Source organism: Sinocyclocheilus rhinocerous, unplaced genomic scaffold (assembly GCF_001515625.1).
Source record: "Sinocyclocheilus rhinocerous isolate Xijiao unplaced genomic scaffold, SAMN03320098_v1.1 scaffold472, whole genome shotgun sequence".
Classification (NCBI taxonomy): domain Eukaryota; kingdom Metazoa; phylum Chordata; class Actinopteri; order Cypriniformes; family Cyprinidae; genus Sinocyclocheilus; species Sinocyclocheilus rhinocerous.
In genome coordinates this window covers 406,945-425,949 of record NW_015641089.1, presented here as the reverse complement: position 1 = coordinate 425,949, position 19,005 = coordinate 406,945, and the positions used below count along the sequence as shown (strand labels likewise).

General features: G+C 34.7%; 1 protein-coding gene across 1 annotated transcript in view; it reads left to right on the top strand.

The window, feature by feature from the left end:
* LOC107754605 (piezo-type mechanosensitive ion channel component 2-like) overlaps positions 1 to 19,005 on the top strand; it is a 94,129-nt gene that overhangs the window by 6,498 nt on the left and 68,626 nt on the right. The window contains 4 exon segments of the mRNA XM_016571117.1: positions 2,149 to 2,244; positions 9,138 to 9,263; positions 14,469 to 14,511; positions 18,547 to 18,709. Coding sequence (XP_016426603.1) covers positions 2,149 to 2,244; positions 9,138 to 9,263; positions 14,469 to 14,511; positions 18,547 to 18,709 — 428 coding nt within the window.

The window sequence follows — 19,005 nt, the reverse complement described above, 5'->3', positions numbered from 1 at the left end:
TGTCTAAGTGTGCAAATTAGTTTTCAAATAATTTTTTTTTTGTTTTGTTTTGTTTTAATAATGACTGCTTACTTTTTTCTGTTTACATATTATGTTTTTTTTTTTATAAATGTTTTTATCGAGAATGACTTGCATTGCATTCTGTTCATGCAGTTAATGTAGTAAATTGTACTTAATACAGTTTTATTGCTATTAATAGTTTGTGCTTCTGACTGTAATAATAGGTTTCCATAAGTATGGCATGTTATAGTTGGAATACAGTATTTGGTGCTTCCACAGAAGTACTAAAACACTCGTTAATGGAATCATTAAGGCACTGGAATCGTAACCTGGACCAGAATCATTAAATTCCTTACGATTCCCATCCATATTCAGCACTATACTCTGAGTCTTTAGACAAAACATCATTTTTATGTGAACATATTGAGATCACAATAAAATGATGCATTATAATGTCTGTCTGGGTTTGTACTGGTTTTTGATTTTCATTTTAATATCACCTTTCCATATAGTGCTCAAGTTTGCCAATATGGTTCAATATTTAAGACTCTTTAACTGCAGTGGAAAGTCCCTGTGGCTGTGATATCTGCACTTTTACTTCACCCTTTTATTGTCATTCTTGCTTTTTCTGTCACAAATGTTGTTTGTATAGTAGGGAATAGAGATATATTGGCTGTTTAACAATCTTAAACAGTATAATTGGTATTTTAGCAGTTTGTAGATGGTGATGTAATCATATTTTTGTCGTCATTGGCGTCTTCTGAGAGTTTTCTTTTGACTTTTCCAGAGTATAGGATGTAATTTCTGTCTGGTCTGCTGCTGAGCTCCCTGTTTGGTAGTGAAATAAGTGCGTTTGATATTCACAGCATCAGCTCATAAAATGGCAAACGTGCAAGATTAACAACAAGATTTTCAAATGCACTTACTCTCGTCTAGATGTTAAACTCGAGCCGTGTCATGACACAGTGCTTTATTTAGCTTCCGGAGCATCTTTCTGTCCAGTGATGAATAAAGTTCATGGAAGGAGAGAATCAGAGCAGATATTCTGGAAACTTCAGGAAACTCTCCACACGTGTGTGTGTGTGTGTGTGAGAGAGTAGGTCTACGAGGACATTCATTTGAAGCCTGTAAACGAGACCCTGTGATTTGACATGATCTTACTTAAATGGATTCTCTCAGATGTGTTCATCTTCATATTAAAACATGAAATGTTAATAATATATGTATTTTAAAAAAGGCAGAAACCCCACTTATTTATTTACGTACTAATATTGTAATATAATAATAATATTTTTTGCAAATATTCATTCATTCAGTCATTCATTTATATATAATGCAAACAATCTTTCATTCATTGACTTATAATGTAAATAATATTTATTTACTTATTTACAGATAATGTAATATAATATAAACTATATAATGTAAATAATATTAATTGATTTACAAATAATGTAAACATTTATTCATTCATTTGCATATAATATAAATGTAAATTTTCATTAATTCATTCACTCACTCACTCACTCACTCATAAATATAATGTAAATAATATTATTTACAAATAATTTAATATAAACAATATAAAGAAAGTAATATTCATTCATTAATTTACAAATCATTTAAATATTTATTTATTCATTCATTTGCATATAATAAATGTAAATTTTCATTCATTCATTCATTCATTCATTCACCTATAAATAATAAATAATATTTATTTATTTAATTACAAATAATATAATATAAATAATACACATTTATTTACATAGTAAAAATAATATATCGTAAATACTTATTTATTTCTATATTTATTAAATAATTCATTCATTCATTCATTTACAATAATATAACATAATATATACAGTATAATGTAAATAATTCATTAACATATAATATAATCTAAATAAATGTTATTTTATTTTATTTTATTTGCCAAAGTGTCATATTATGGTTACATACCTGTTATTTATTTACCATATTTTCATCTGTGTGAGCATTGTTTCAGGCTTTATGTTTTTAAAAATGAGAGATGCAGTACAACATCATGTTTTTTTGTTTTGTTTTGTTTTGTTTTGTTTTGTTTTGTGTTTTGTGTTTTGTTTTAACTCTAGATTACTCTAACATGTTGATATCTTCTCTCTGCAGCATGTCTGTTCAGGTACAATGGACTGTCCTTCATCTACCTCCTGTACCTCCTCCTCATCCCGCTGTTCCCCGAACCCTCCGGTATAACCATGCAAGGTGAGAATCATCACTGCACCAGCACTAACTCTTCCCTAAGTGTCACAAATGCGATGCAGGAAGCGCATCCGTCTCCTGAAACCGCCGTTAGTGCCTCATGCAGAAAATCCAATGGAGCAGAAGCGTTAACAAAACATTAATTGAAACAACTACAGTCAGGAGACCCTATAGATGGTGATTTGTGGCTTTTGTTCAGAGGAAGAACTTACTCATGCGCTTAGAGGAAGATCAAGATTTAGGATGCAATGAAGGTGTGTTGATCATGCTGAATAATTGATGAGGACGTTAATCTGCTGAGACGAGGAAGGTTTAAGCATTAGAGAAACTGATCAGTGTGATTTTTATTCCCATAATAGAGTTAAGCTATTGAGTTTGATGAGGCCAATATAAATGAAAGACTGTGAGAGAAACTTTTAAATATGATGTCAAAGATCAAACCGTTATTTAAATGTCACAATATAATATGCTAATTTTATGCGTAAATTGTTAGAAACAAATCAGCATAGTGAAAGAAGGCTCTTCTGCTCGCCAAGGCTGCATTTATTTGATTAAAAATACAGTAAAAACAGAAAAAATTTGAAATATGAATACAATTAAAAATGACTGTTTTCTGTTAGAATGTCTTTTAAAATGTAATTTATTTCTGTGATGCGCAGCTGAATTTTCAGCATCATTACTCCAGTCTTCAGTGTCACATGATCTTCAGAAATCATTCTAATATGCTGATTTGCTGCTCAAGAAACATTTCTGATTATTATCAGTGTTGAAAACAGTTGGGCTGCTTCATATTTTTGTGGAAACCTTGATACATTTTTATTTTTCAGAATTCTTTGATGAATAGAAAGTTCAAAAGAACAGCATTTATTTGAAATAGTAACTTTTGTGACATTATAAATGTCTTTGCTGTCACTTTTGATCAATTTAATGCATATTTGCTGAAAAAAAAAATTCTGATACATTTTTATTTTTCAGAATTCTTTGATGAATAGAAAGTTCAAAAGAACAGCATTTATTTGAAATAGTAACTTTTGTGACATTATAAATGTCTTTGCTGTCACTTTTGATCAATTTAATGCATCTTTGCTGAAATTTTTTTTTAATTTCTTTAAAAAAATCTTATTGGCTCCAAAACTTTTGAACAGTAGTGCATTTTAAATATGATCTAATATACATTAGAGTGAATAATGCTGTTGTTTTCTGAACGTCTGGTCCATTTCTGCTCTGTTCATGGCAGCACATTTCTGGAGGTGTGTTCGGATGTTTGTTTTCTGATTGTTAATTATGTATAAGAGAAGGTTTTCATGGAATAAGATGAAAAAGGAAGAGGACAGGACATTTTTAAGTGGTCCACTTACACTCATCAATAGTCAACAGACCTGTGCTCATAGTAAGAGCAATGCATTCTGGGCTTCACAGTTCATACAGATTTATCAGACGCTCATTTGGATCCTATTTGTGGTAATATGCAGATGCGATTATGCAATGTTGGAAACGTAGACTATAAAGAAACAATATAATGGGATGCTAGTGTTTTGCAACCTTTTTGGGTTATGCAATTGGAAAACAGAAATGCCTGCAGGTGTCTGTGCATCATAATCATCTGCTGTGTTTCAGTCAACATACAACATACAAAAAGGTGGAAAAAGAGGTGCGTGCAAACATGCAGATTCACACATGCACTTCTGTACTGACAACAGACAGAACCAGACAAAACTGGTCTCATTCTGGTCCTGTCGGTCGCGGCGGGCTCTGGCTCTCCGTCAGCGGTGGGCTCGGGCATGCGCTCCGCGCATCGGGCAGATGGTGAGCTGGGCAGTAGGTCGGGTGTGGACACTGGCGAGAAATAGATCTCAGTGTCCACTCCACAAAGGCGGCGAAATTCGCTAGAGGGCCTTCCTCGGACGACGGCGCTCTGTACGCGGAGTTTAAACTGCCGTCATAGAACGCACAGAGCGCGTCGTCCGGGTAGCTGGAGAGGTTGGCAAGCACCGGGAACAGTCTGGTGTGGCCCTCAAGCGATCTCTCCCCCTGCTCCAGCAGGAGGAGGAGCTTTTCAGGACGAAGGAGGGGATCCATGGACACAACGGAAACAAAACTCTGAGGAAAAATGGCAACAAAAACGGAGGGAACACACGGAGGCAACTATTTTGGTCGGGTCTTCTGTCACAATACGCTGGAGCACGGAAACGAGGAGACGTGGAGAATTCACAAAACGAGAGTCTTTAATAATCCAACAGGGAGACACAGAGCACAAGGAAGACGTTCACAACAAGTAGACCCGACGAAGAGCTAAGGAACAGACAGGAACTTATAAACACAGGATAATTACAAACACAGGTGAGCGGAATCATCAATCACTAAACAAGAACAGGAAACATGACCAAAAAAGGAAAACAGGAACTAAGACAGAGGTAAAACACGACAGACAGTCCAGAATCCTGACAGTCACATAAACCCATTATAATAAATGCTGTGTAATATATACCTTGAATAAGATGCAGTTATAGGAATCTGAGAAAATGACCCCGTTATGTGATTTCTATAATGTTTCTCAAGAACCTCAGGTGTATTAAGCTTGAAAGTGTTTGTTTTAGTAAAAGGAGAAGGAATCGAAGTGTTGTTGGTTTTGGTAAGTGTTTTATTTGTGATGTCTGAAGCTGTGTGATATTGACCGTATTTTTCTGTAATGTTATCTAACACACTGGGGTGAATCAATGTCTTCTGTCAGGTTCTGTTAAAGGGGTAGTTCACCCAAAAATGAAAATTCTGTCATTAATTACTCACCCTCATGTCGTTCCAAACCCGTAAGACCTTCGTTCATCTTCGGAACACAAATGAAGATATTTTTGATGAAATGTGAGAGCTCTCAGACCCTGCATAGACAGCAACGCAACTGTAATGTTCCCAGGTCCAGAAACATAGTAAGGACATTGGTAAAACAGTCCATGTGACATCAGTGGCTCAACTTCAGTTTTGCGAAGCTAAGAGAATACTTTTTGAGCGCAAAGAAAACAAAAATAACAATTATTTCAACAAATCTTCTCCCATGAGTTACGTCTCACAATGTATCACAATGCATACACACGCTTTCCCCTAAGCATAAACAACGCTGATTACGCATATTACGTTCATGCGCGCGCTTTCTCCTTCTTTTTCAAGAAGAATTGTTAATAAATTGTTATTTTTGTTTTCTTTGTGCTCAAAAAGTATTCTCGTAGCTTCGCAAAACTGAAGTTGAGCCACTGATTTCACATGGACTGTTTTAACGATGTCCTTACTATGTTTCTGGACCTGGGAACATTACAGTTGCGTTGCTGTCTATGCAGGGTCTGAGAGCTCTCAGATTTCGTCAAAAATATCTTAAATTGTGTTCCGAAGATGAACGAAGGTCTTACGGGTTTGGAACGACATGAGGGTGAGTAATTAAGGACAGAATTTTCATTTTGGGGTTAACTAACCCTTTAAGCGTACACCATTGCATGCGCTGGGAATATAGATAAGGGGGATAATTAGTCCTGATATAGATAATTTTTTTGTAAATTTGACAGATGCTTTTAGCAATGATCTTGATATTTCTACATGCCCCCAAATGCTCTTGAAGGAAGCTAGAGATTACGGTTTATAAAGTTGTAAATATGGATATTTTTTTTTACACAAAGGCATCGCTTCACTTCAGAATGACCTCTATTAACCCCCCGAACCCGTTTGGAGCACTTCTTATGATGGATGGATGCACTTTTTTGGGCTTCAAAATCTGGACCCCCATTCACTGGCATTATAAAGCTTGGAAGAGCCAGGACATTTTGTTAATATAACTCAGATTGTATTCGTCTGAAAGAAGAAAGTCATATACACCTAGGATGGTTTCAGAGTAAATGATGGGGTAATTTTCATTTTTGAGTGAACAATCCCTTTAATGTCTTTCGGGAGGAGAAGATGAATTCATGTGTTGCAAATCTCACAGCTCAGTTTTTTTTTTATAAAGTAAATGTAAGAATATCTTTGATATTGTTAGTAATATTTCAAGATGAACACTTACTGGACTAATACAGCTTGGCTTTACTTGATTAACCATAAAATTCTGTTCAAATGTGAGTCTCAAATATGATCATCAAACTTTTGAGGAGCGTTTATTTGTTCATCTCTCAATCATCATTGGATTGCATTGCATTATGATTTGATGATCAAACAAAGCATTTAAATATCATCTTACTAATATTATTGGAGATATAGAGTGACGACTGATATTTATTAATTTTATGTAAGTATCTGCTATACTGTTAAAAAGATCTCACTGATTTACACTACAAACATTAGTTTTTGGCCATGTAAACAGGCAAAGGTGGCAAAAACTGCACAGTCAATAGAAAGTTTACGGCGGTCAGGAGAGATGCAGTTAGTGCTTTTCATCTCGTTGTCCTCCTCATGCATGGTTTTTATTTGATAGGGATGAAATATGTGACGTGAATGAGTGTTTTGGCAGAGATCTGCACCCGCGGTGCTCACTAAACTACGCACTAACAACCCCTTCCTCCTGTTAGGTGGAAATTAGCTCAAATTGTTTTGCACACTGTGTTTTATAGAGTAAATCAGGACAAGTCATATCCCCGGCCCAGGACAGATCTAGCAGTTAGCATCTGGCAGCGCTTCTCACCGTCTGGTTTCTTACGATTATGTCTCACTTGTGGCTAAAATGATCTCCATTAGGAAGCATTACATATGATGGCCTGCACCACATCGGAAAATATCGATACGGCGGTCAGGAGAGATGCAGTTAGTGCTTTTCATCTCGTTGTCCTCCTCATGCATGGTTTTTATTTGATAGGGATGAAATATGTGACGTGAATGAGTGTTTTGGCAGAGATCTGCACCCGCGGTGCTCACTAAACTACGCACTAACAACCCCTTCCTCCTGTTAGGGGGAAATTAGCTCAAATTGTTTTGCACACTGTGTTTTATAGAGTAAATCAGGACAAGCCATATCCCCGGCCCAGGACAGATCTAGCAGTTAGCATCTGGCAGCGCTTCTCACCGTCTGGTTTCTTACGATTATGTCTCACTTGTGGCTAAAATGATCTCCATTAGGAAGCATTACATATGATGGCCTGCACCACATCGGAAAATATCGATCGTTGGTAGAGAAAAACACTCTAAAAATACTTTAATACTTCATTTGACCTTGGTGTTATGCTATATGAGAGTGCTAAAACAAAGAGGCTCTCACGATTAGCTGTTGTTCGTCTTGTAAGAACAACAATGAATGCTTGTGCTGAGGGAAATTAACAACACAAACTCCATTAGCGTCATCTCAAATAGCACAAAAACACACTTGAAGTATTAAACATGCGCACATTTGTGTCTTTATTGTGATTTTCATTAGTTATATCTTAAATAAAGAGCTTTTAATGTTGCTTCTTTGGCTTGAAACTTGTTTGTTCAACATTTTAGAAACCCCGGTGTGATACATTTTGAATATTGCATCCCTGCGAGTCCTTATAAAAAATGTCTTAATGCTTTTAATTCAGTTGAAAAAAAAGTCTTAAATTGCATAACAAAAGGTGTTAAAGGCAGAGTAAGTGATTTCTGGTAGCCAATGTTGATATTTGAAATCACCAAAACAAACACGCCCCTACCCCAAAAGGGTCTTGCCCCTATTTTGATAGCTCCGCCCCACATATACGTACGCAACCCAGGCAACGATTAGTTTTGTGAAACAAAGCAAAACCAATGTTACACCGTGTCTACTGACGTGAGCGGCGCGGCGCAACAAATCCCGACAGAAAACTGCTGCCGGGTTCAATTTATGCCGTGCTGACACACATTTCAAATGGTTTTCAACGGTCGTTTGATCGCGTCCGGTGTAGGCAGACTTTAGCTGTTGTAGACACTGTGTTACTCACCTATTGAGAAGAAACAAAGCAACCTCGGCGTCCGATCGCAGGCCTCCGCTCCTTGAGTTCTCTCCAGCGCTGGAAAGCTGATCCAATATTTACACGGGTCCTACTTCTTTGCCTTATCGTTCCGCAGACGTTTTCCTCTTTTGTTTTTTTATCCGCCATCTCTATCTTTCTGTCGCTCGGCTCGGCTAATGTCCGTCCCATGCACTGAACGCGCTCCCCTCCACATCACGAGTAGACACGCCCCTTATTGCTGATTGGCTACAAGTTTGTTTTGCTATTCAGCCCGAATCAGTTTTCTAAAGTGTTTTTGAAAAATCACATACCCTGCCTTTAAGTTTAGGAATGTAAACACATGAATTGCAATACAGCCTAATGGGATTATTAAACTTCAGAAGGCAATGATTAATTTAAATAAATCAAAGTCAAAACATGAAACATTTTTTGCAGTCTTGTGTTTTTTTGCAATCAGTGGGTACTGCGCATTTATGCTTAAGCAATTGCTTATCATCTACTGTTGATGATTTATGGTTTACATTACTGTGTTTATATTGTAATATGTTGTAGATGATTGTAAGAGAACTTTCATTTCCCTCATATTTTGAAATGAGCAGCTGGAATTAGCATAGACTTTTCAAAATAAGAGTCCCACTGTATTTCGTGCTTGTTTATAATTAAAAGTCCTGCAATATGTATACAATCTTTTTTTTCTGATTTTTATATTATTGGTATAATGTATATCTGGCATTTAATTCAATGTAAACTGTTGCAGCTTCTCGTTGGGTCACAGGGAGGAAAGACTATTAACTTTATTTAACACATTTAATACAGGTTTTACTATTATTGGCACAATAATGTGTGTAATGCCTTTCTTTGAACTCATTATTGTCGTATCAGCAAATCCCCTATGAGTTGTGATAATGTGGTTCATCACCAGGTCAGACACAAATCATTACTGACCCTTGATGCTTGTTCCTGTTGCTTTTTCTCTTCCAGGCTACACGGGGCACTTGCTGAAGTCTTTATGCTTCTGCAGCATGACCTTCCTCTTCATCCACATCGTCTATCAAATCACCATCCACAGTTTGCTGGCTGCAAACTCTATCAATTCTGAATTCAATTGTAAGTTATACTTCCATATTTCAAAAAGGAATATACAGAGTATTCAAAAAGAGTTCATCAAGACTGTCATAAGTTCATGCACGCGCCATGGTGACTGGAAAGTTTTGCATGCAGAATTATGGAACTACTAGCAGGGCAAAAGTTGTAGCTTTTTATTTATTTTTATTTTATTTTATACTTTTTGTTTTATAAATTTTTATTTTATATATTGTATTTTTTCATGTATTTTTATTTTATTATTTTTAATCTAATTTAATTTTTTATATTTTTATTTCATTTTTGTTAGAATTTTCATTAAAATTTTTGTTTCTATTTTATTTTTTTCTTTAATTATTTTTAATCAATTTCTATATTTAATATTTATATTTCATCGTTTTTGTTTTAGAAATTGTTCTTTTATAATGTTTTTCCCATCATTTTAAATTCATTTTGTTTCTATTTTTATTTTATTATAATTTTAATCTAATTGTATATTTACATAGAAACCCCAGGCAATAAGTGTTTAATGAAGTTTTATGTACATTTGTGTGGCTGTGAAACGGCCCTTTATGCTGCATGAACTCACTGTTTGATAGCAAAGCAGGTCACTCACAAATCATTAGAAGAAACGTAATCCTTCTTAGTCTTTGTGTCTTTCTGACTATGAATAAAGACCATGAAGAGCTCTTGAGTGTTCAGAGGAGGACCGAGTCTTGCTCAGGGTCACTGACCTCAGAGGTGTTAGCGATCTCTGCATCGCTCCACTGACCGCTTTCTGCTGACCATGCTTATTTTTATCATTTTACTGCCAGCCCTGAGTTATGGACCAATGAATGAGACAAAGTGACAATATTTTTCTCTGACAACCAACATTAGATTGAGATGTTGACATTTATAACCTCAAAACCAGCTAAAAATGACCATTATCAAATTGCAATTTGTCAAACTTTATTTTATTTTTTTATTATTTATTTTTGCATTTTATTTTATAATTTATTTTATTTTGACATTTTCTTGATGCATTTTTTAATTTTATATTTCATTTCATTTAATTGACAACATTTTTCTCAGAGGTGTAGACATTTATAACCTCAAAACCAGCACAAAAAAAAGACCATTATCAAATTAGAATTAGTCAAAAGTGCTGGCTCAAAACATTTTTAAAAATTCATTTTATTATTTTATTATTATTATTATTAAAGGTCCCATATTGTCAAAACTGAAATTTCCTGGCTTTTTTCACGATTACTGAGGTCTAGGGGCTATTTAACTACCATATAAGTTTCAAAACAGTCAGTCCACAGTAAAATGCACACAGCCTGCATAAAGTTCTAGCTATTTTTCACGAACCGTTGTGACTTCCGTAAAAAGTTGACGTCAGAACTACACAGTCACCGCCGACATCGGCTGACCCTAGTTAGCTGTGGTTGGCCTGGCCGTGCGTCACTCAGAAAACAACTGGCCAATCAGAAGAGAGGCTCATGAATATTAATTAGACAGGCCAAAATCGACCTGTTCTCAGCAGAGCTCATGAGAGAGGATCTGTAAAAATATATTGAGATGGTTTTTGGTACTTATACCGCAAATATATATTCTTAAGGACATCAAAACCTAAAATAAAACTCCAGAAAGGTGTACAATATGGGACCTTTAAATATTTTTTTAAATAAATATTTCTATTTCCTGCTTATTTTTTTATTTTTTTATTTTCTTTATTTTTTTTTTATTGCACCTTATCACATGAGCAGGGTTTCTCATCTTACACAGGAACAGCAGTATGTTGTGTCTGTCTACTTTAACTTTAAATAACCGTGCGTTATGGGAAATGTGCCATTTAGATTTGTCTTTGCCCTCCAATTGTTCTCATCTGAACAATGAAAACATTACTCACGTCCTGCTGAGACCGGAGACTATTTACTGTTTAATGTTTCGATTCTAGGAATGACAAAAGCGTTCAACTTTCTTTTATAACCCTTTTCAGAGCTGATGATTAGACATTTTGGTTTACTTAGACCCTTTTCTTTCTGTTCTGTCCTGATGTGACTTTTGAACTCAGTACGTGTGCATCATATATCTTCATATACTTGTTAAAATATTAAACTCAATCATATTAGATTTCTTTTATCACAATATCACATTTGGGTGAACTTCAATGTGTCTAACTAGCATCTCTACCCTTGCCGTTTTAACTTTAATTCTTAAATGTACTAGTATCTATTTTCATGCAAGTACTTATTTTGTTATCTATTCCATTAAGTACTAGTACTTATCCTTTAGCTACTAGTGCTTATTCTTTGGCTACTACTAACTTTTGACTAGTATAATAAGATTTGTTACGAGTAGTCATTACAACAGATACTAGTGTCTAATAAATAAGTTCCAGTGCCTAATGAATAACTACTAGAATCTACTATCTAATCAAAAGTAAACGTATTTAATAAATAAGAACTTGTATCTAATGAATACTTACAAGTACTATTTAAAAAGATACTAGTCACTATTGGAATACATACTAGTTTACAAAAATGTAAAATGCGTTACTAGTAGTGTTGTTTTTGGTGGCCTGTTTTAATTTTAGTTTTAGTCTAGTCTTTGTGTGAAGCTGTCATTTTAGTTTTTATTAGTTTTAGTCACGTTCATACTCTTTTTAGTCTAGTCAAGTTTCAGTCAACTAAAAGTCTGAGCATTTTAGTCTTATTTTAGTCAGAATTATCCATGACTATTTTCGTCTAGTTTTAGTCGACGAAAACTGATGACATTTAGTCTAGTTTTAGTCAATGAAATTGTATTTTAGTCTCTTTTTAGAAATGCAATTCTATTTAACCCAGTCAATATAGTATAAGTACCTAGTAGTATAGACGAAACCAAAATTTTCTTTTAGCCAAACCCATTTCAAACAAGGTTATCTTATTATATTATTGTTACCTTATAGACTCAAGAATACATCCATTCCAGACACGGAAGACGCTCTGATTTGAATTTACAACATTTATTTTACCAACCAAACATGTTAGAAGTACACACACATAAATTTAAATAAAGACGAACCCCGGCTGGCCGGCCATCGGTCCCTTTCTCTGTGTCAGACTTAACTATGTTTGTTGTCGTCTTCTAAATAATGCCGCGAGTGGGGCTTGAGGAAGTGGCGTCGCCTGCGTCATGCGCAGTGCGACCTGATGCAGCCCCTAAAGTGAGAAATACTGCAAAATAATAATAATAATGCGACTAAACGAGACGAAATAACGTTATAACATTTCGTTTCGGTCAACGAAAATGAAGAGATATTTTAGCATAGTTTTTATTTTGTAAACCACATTTAGTCTCGTTTTTATTCGTCAACAATATTGCATTATACATTTAATTATAGTCATCGTCACATGAGCAGCATTTACGTTGCGTCTCGTCTCGTTTTCGTCACGCCATAAAGGTTCGTTGACGACGATATTTAGTCATAATTTTCGTTGACGAAAGCAACACTAGTTACTAGTAACAACAGAATAGTTACTAATCGCTAGTGTCTGTTTAATAGGTACTAGTATCTAATGAATGAGTACTAAATGCAATGACTAAATGCCAAAAACTCTGATAAGACATCATGGAGTGTTAGTCATAATGATGGTAATAATGGCGTTTAGAATGAATGGAGTTGTTGAATTTTGATGGTGGTATTTGACGGGTTTCACTCCTCCATTATGGGATGAAATGAATCCATTTGTCTTGGAGAGATGAGTGATGTGTGGTGTCTTCCTTTTTTTCTAAAATATGTATATTCATAATATTTGCATCTGCACATTCTCCCAGTTGTCGACATTAGATTGGTGTCATTAGACAAACATCCAGTCAGTGTAATGTTGGGTTGAATCCAGGCAGTGAGTCTGTCTGTAAGAGACTTCAGTCTCAAAGGCTATTCAATACCTAATTACTCTCCTAATTTACTAAGAACACAGTCTGACGTATTGATTTGTGATTACTGTAAATAATACAGACACGTCTGAAGTTGAGCTCATTTTCCTTCGGCAGCTCTAACGGATGTCAGACATGAAAGCAATAGGCCGTGCTTTACAGTGAATATAATATTGGAATGTTTTTATTTTTTATACATCTTCAAATCAGCTAAATAATAAAGAATCAGCTAAACAATCAGCTAAATAAAAGTAAACAGAAAAGAGCAAAGGGTAATTGAACATAGAAAAGCGGTTCTCTTTAAATACAGATAAAATATAGATATAGCACTAATGTTAAAACTTGTATCAATATGACTATACAGTATATTGGTATCAGTTATCGTTTATGTATTCATTTATGTATTAGATTCTTTTATTTATATTGTTGCAGTTTTAATTTTTAATTTTAAATTTTTTAATGATTTCTTTTTCATTATTATTTTCATTTTTTTAAATAGGTTGAATTTAAAAAATGGTTGATATTAGATAAAGACATAATATCACAGCTTTTCCCCCCCAATTTAAATAGGAACCTCTGCTTGTATATTGGATCTGCACTGTTATCCATCAACACTGTCTGCTGGTTATTACTGAAAAAAAAAAAAATCAAATATCAGTATTCTGATCAGTTTTCTTTAAAGGGGTCATATGATGCTGCTAAAAAGAACTTTATAAAGAATATCTCTTTGGATTTGAGACTTTAGTCTTTGCAAATTTACAGATCTTCTTTATGCACCAAGAGCTTGTAACACTCCAAAGAGAAAGGAAAAAATGAAATCGCATCATATGACCCCTTTAAATACAGATAAAATACAGATATAACACACTAATGTTAAAAAATGTGTTAAGTATATCAAAATGACTATATTGGTATCAGTTATTTTTTATTTGTATTATTTAATTATATTATTTTAATTATTTCTTTTCTTATTTCTAGTTTTATTTTTTAATTAGGTCAAATAATTTTTATTGTAATATTTAATATATTTTTATTTATACAACAGCAAAGAGCAAAGGGCAAGTGAAGGTAGAAAAGTGCTTCTCTTTAAATAGAACAGCCTGCTCTTTTTAAAGATTACTTGTAATCTCATCACATTAATCATCTCTAGACACATTAATTCAGTCTTCCTCAAATAACTCAGAAATGACCCACAGTGACCCTGCAGTTTGACAAAGCAAAGCATCTTGGCTCACGTCATTGGTTTATGAATGACCCTGCGCTTTCAAAGTCAGTGTGCTGGAAAATTCTATATTATAAAGCTTTATCTTTTCTATTTACCAGGTTCAGTGTGGGAGAAGTCAATACGACAGATTGGTTTCGAGAGGTGAGTCCAAGCGCTTATTTTAATCACAAGCCTATAAACTGCCTTAGAAACATTTTATGAAGGTTTCATTTCATGCCTGTTTATCAAACTCTCACATATTGCTATCGTGAATATGAAAGGTTTTTAATTGGAAATGTTTTTACTGCGTGAAATCTTTTGGCCTGTCTTTTACAACTGCTTCTTTATAGAAAGACACTAAACTTGCAACAAGCACTGCAAAATCATCCCCGATTATTGATTGAGTTTTTATGGAAAGCTTTGAGGAGGAGAAGAGAAAGTACTGTTGCTACCAGAACTTTGAGAGCGGTTTTGTGTAATTGACTGTGTTGGGAATGGAGTAGCATACTAAATACTGTGCAGTATATACTATATACTAAATGCTATTTTAGAAAGAATGTCAAACTACATTATGTAATGATGACAGGCATATGTGTGGTTCATATTTTCTTCAGTTCAAAAGTGCAGTCAGTAAGATTTTTTAATGTTTTCAAAATAAAACTCTTCTGCTCACCAAGGCTGCATTTATTTGATCACAAATACAGTCAAAACGGTAATATTTTGAAATATTATTATTACAATTCAACATAACTGCTTTCTATTTGAATATATAGTAAAATGTAATTTATTTCTGTGATCAAAGCTGAATTTTCAGCATCATTACTCCTGTCTTCAGTGTCACATGATCTTCAGAAATCATTCTGATATGCTGATTTGCTGCTCAAGATACATTTCTGACTATTATCAGTGTTGAAAACAGTTGTGCTGCTTCATATTTTTGTGGAAAACTTGATGCATTTTATTTTTTTGTAATTCTTTGATGAATAGAAATTTCAATAGAACAGCGTTTATTTGAAATAGAAATATTTTTTAACATTATAAACACACAAAAACAGTCTTACTGACCCTAAACATTTGTACACACTGTGCCCAAAGTACATACTAAATACTGCAGAAATAGTAAGCTATATGCTATGAGTATACAGTATGCTATTCTGAACATCTCATCTGCTTAATCTCATCGATTTGCTTTGAAAGAAAGAGTGATAATTTCCCAAGGTTGTTCTTTTCCTCCTTTCAGTCAGATATTGCAAAACGAAAAAAAAGAAAAAAGAAAAAAGAAAAAAAGTTTATATATAATGGTGAAATTAAACCATGTTCCAGACAGACTTTTGGGAGCCCATGGTTTGGGTTCATGAAGGACAGAGGACCATTGAAAGTGTGAGATATTTAGTTACAGGACGACTGGTCCTGTGCGCTGAATTTAAATATGTCTATATAGTTTTACACATTTGTATTTCAGTTTGAGTTATTTTTACACAAGTTACATAAATGAAAATGAGAAATGTTGGCAACTAGCTGAAAATAATAAATGAATAGTATGAATAATAATAATGAATAACATTAATATATAATTGTTATTTATAGTTGTTATTATTATTATTAGTAGTAGTAGTAGTAGTATATAAATGAAAAAAATGCATTTTAGTTTATTATATTTTATTTTATTACAAGTAATAATAACTCAAGTAATAGTAACAATAGTCTGTTTTTGTTGAAAAAACTAACATTATCTGTCAAAATAATAATAGAAAAAGTATATAACCATTTAGTGATATTAACCTTTGGAATAGTAGTACAGCCCAGTGCAACTAGTATTGTTTTCTAGTATGATACTGTAAGGAAATGGTTTTCCTTATGTTTATTCCCAACACACAAAATCACTTAGAAGCTTGTAATATCTTGCACACATAAGAGGGATGTGTTTTCAGTTTGAAGTACTTCAGCAAACAGAGACAGATAACATTACTCTCCACTTACGCTGCGGCCAGCTGTCTGCCGTCCAGCAGCACGGCTCCAAACCAGCGCTTCCCCTGATGAACACTAAACCCAATTAAACCTGACCCACTGTTGACAGCCCGATTTTTCAAGGCCTACCTTGATGTTTGTGTGCGCTGGCCTGACTGTGATTCTATTAAGTGCGGTTTCCTGAGTACGGGAATCTCCACCTGCACCTTTTTCCAAGCAGTGCTGGTCGGAGGGCTCGATTCACCATAAGTGGCAGGAAGTTTGGCTGTAAACTGTTTATACTCCTATCTAGACCTGTTAGTTGAGCGAAGGCATTTATCCGTGACATAACGGCCCGCTGCTCCACCGACCGGCAGGGAATCATGGGAGAGAAATGAATCACATGAGCGAAAGGAGTTGATGCAGGAATAATTGTGATGTGGATGTTTGGGGTCTGAAAGTCATTGTTAAGAGCTGATGTAGGGAACATAATTTAGTGGAGGAGAGATCCTGCAGGCAGATGCACCAAAATGGAAATTAAAATGATGCCAAAAGAGCTCTTAACGCTGTTGTTTTATTGTTATTTTATTTTTAAATCCTGACCCACCAATATGGAAATTATGGCAGACATTATAGCAAACGAGGCAGAGATGCCTCGCGGTTTAGTTTTGTTTACAATCTGCATTTAAATAAAGTAAACACACTTAGGGCAAAGAAAAAGGAAGTGCTAGAGCTAAAATACATTCTAGACTTTTCATTTGTTGTAAACCGAATACTTAAAACCCAATAGTGACTTTTGTTTAGTTTAGTGCAGATACAGTAAAATCAGCTGTTTACTCGAACATCGAGTCATGCTAACTTAATTTTCCTCATCTTGTGGTACATATAGTTTTTGACCGGAGAAACATTTGAAAAGAGTGTTGCAGTTACACATTACATTTTGCATGGACCTAGCTTTTTCTGCAGCAGTTTATTTCTGCTACAAACGACGTGATTCTGCCTATTACAGGTCACTGAAAGTACTGCATCTATTATTTTATTTATCCATTATACTGAAGAGACCTTTTTGAAAGATATTGTTTGTTTGTTTTGTTTTGTAATTTTGAGGTGTTCAATTTTATTTTGGTTTTAGAAAATAAACGCGATTGCTCTCCTCACAAATCAACTCTTTCTTGTTTTTGTTTCATGCTCTCTGTGCCTTGCCCTGGACTTTTATGTCACTTCCTTTTGTAGTCAGTCTATCTATCTAGTTTGTAGTCCGTTTGTTCATTGGTTCCCCTTGATTAGTCTCCCCAGGTGTGTCTCATCTTGTTAAGCTTGTTAACCCCCTGTGTTTATATAGCCCTAGTGTTTCTTTAGTTCCTTGTGAGTTGTTGAATGTAATGGTTGTCTGTTTGCCAGTCATTCTGTTCTTTGTTCCCTTTGGTTTTTGCCTTATTGTTTGTTCTAGTTTTTCCATGAAATACCAGCACATAGATCCTTGCCTCTGCCTGTTTTCCACGGCTTCTCCACAACGTTATAGTTTTTCACTGGCATGTCTCTTTGACTAGTGCATCTTTGAGCCTATATTTAGTATAAGTAAAATACTTAAGTACTGTTAAAATCAGATACTCTAAGACTTTTACTCAAGTTGTTTTGGGATTGGTGACTTGCAACGTGTAGTGGAGTAATTTTCATTGATAAGGTGCTTTTACTCAAGTATGGTTTTTAGGTACTCTTTACACCTTTGCACATTATATATTGTATAAGCACATAAGTCATCCATACATCGCGTTTCCTTTCATAATAGCATGAATAACTGCTTTTCATTGTCTGAATGATCAACAAAAAACCTTCACTCAGACCTGTTTTGACTAAATCCTCCCGACACCGCCTAAGCACTTCAGGACTTAATTTCACTCTTGTGTGAGTTTCAGAAGAACCCAGTATGTGTTTTATGAGAAATATTTATACTCTTTTAATATGGTGCAAGTCCGATTTTATTGAACTGGGTGGGGAAGCATATAAAATGGCACACAACAGACGTGTGCGAAGCTCAAACTGGAAAATGCTTCTCGCAAATGTTTTCCGCCCTCACAGATGGCGTGCGGTTTAACGGGAATTCTGGCGATGCTAGTTTCTTTGTTACAGTCACGATTACCTGTAACAGGTTCATGTGAATACTGGACGTCTGCAAATCTTTAAAAAAAATATGTTAAAGAAAGATGTATGAATCATGCACTTTAATTAATGTGCTGTCCGTGTTTGTAGTGTTATTGGTGCAGATGCAGGCAATGGTGTCCGAGTTTTCCTCCCGGATATTGGGATGTTCATGGTGAGTCTGTCCGTGTGGCTGCTGTGCAGAAAGCTGGTCCACAAGCTTCCCAGTGAAGAAATGGCCCAGGACAACCATGACTTTGAGGCCGAGGAAAAGGTGAAATTTGATAGATACATTCATGCACACAAATGCACATTGTTATCGCAACAAGTTATTCATTAATTTTTTTGAACTATTTTATTTGATAAAAATAAATAATAATTTAATAAAATTTAATAAATAAAATTTAGTATTTATTTTCTTAAAGGGGTCATATGATGCTATTTTAAAGATCATTATTTTGTGTATTTGGTGTAACAGAATATGTTGACATGCTTTAATGTTCAAAAAACACATTATTTTTCAAATACTGTACATTATTGTAGGTCCTCTATGCCCCGCCTCTCTCAAAC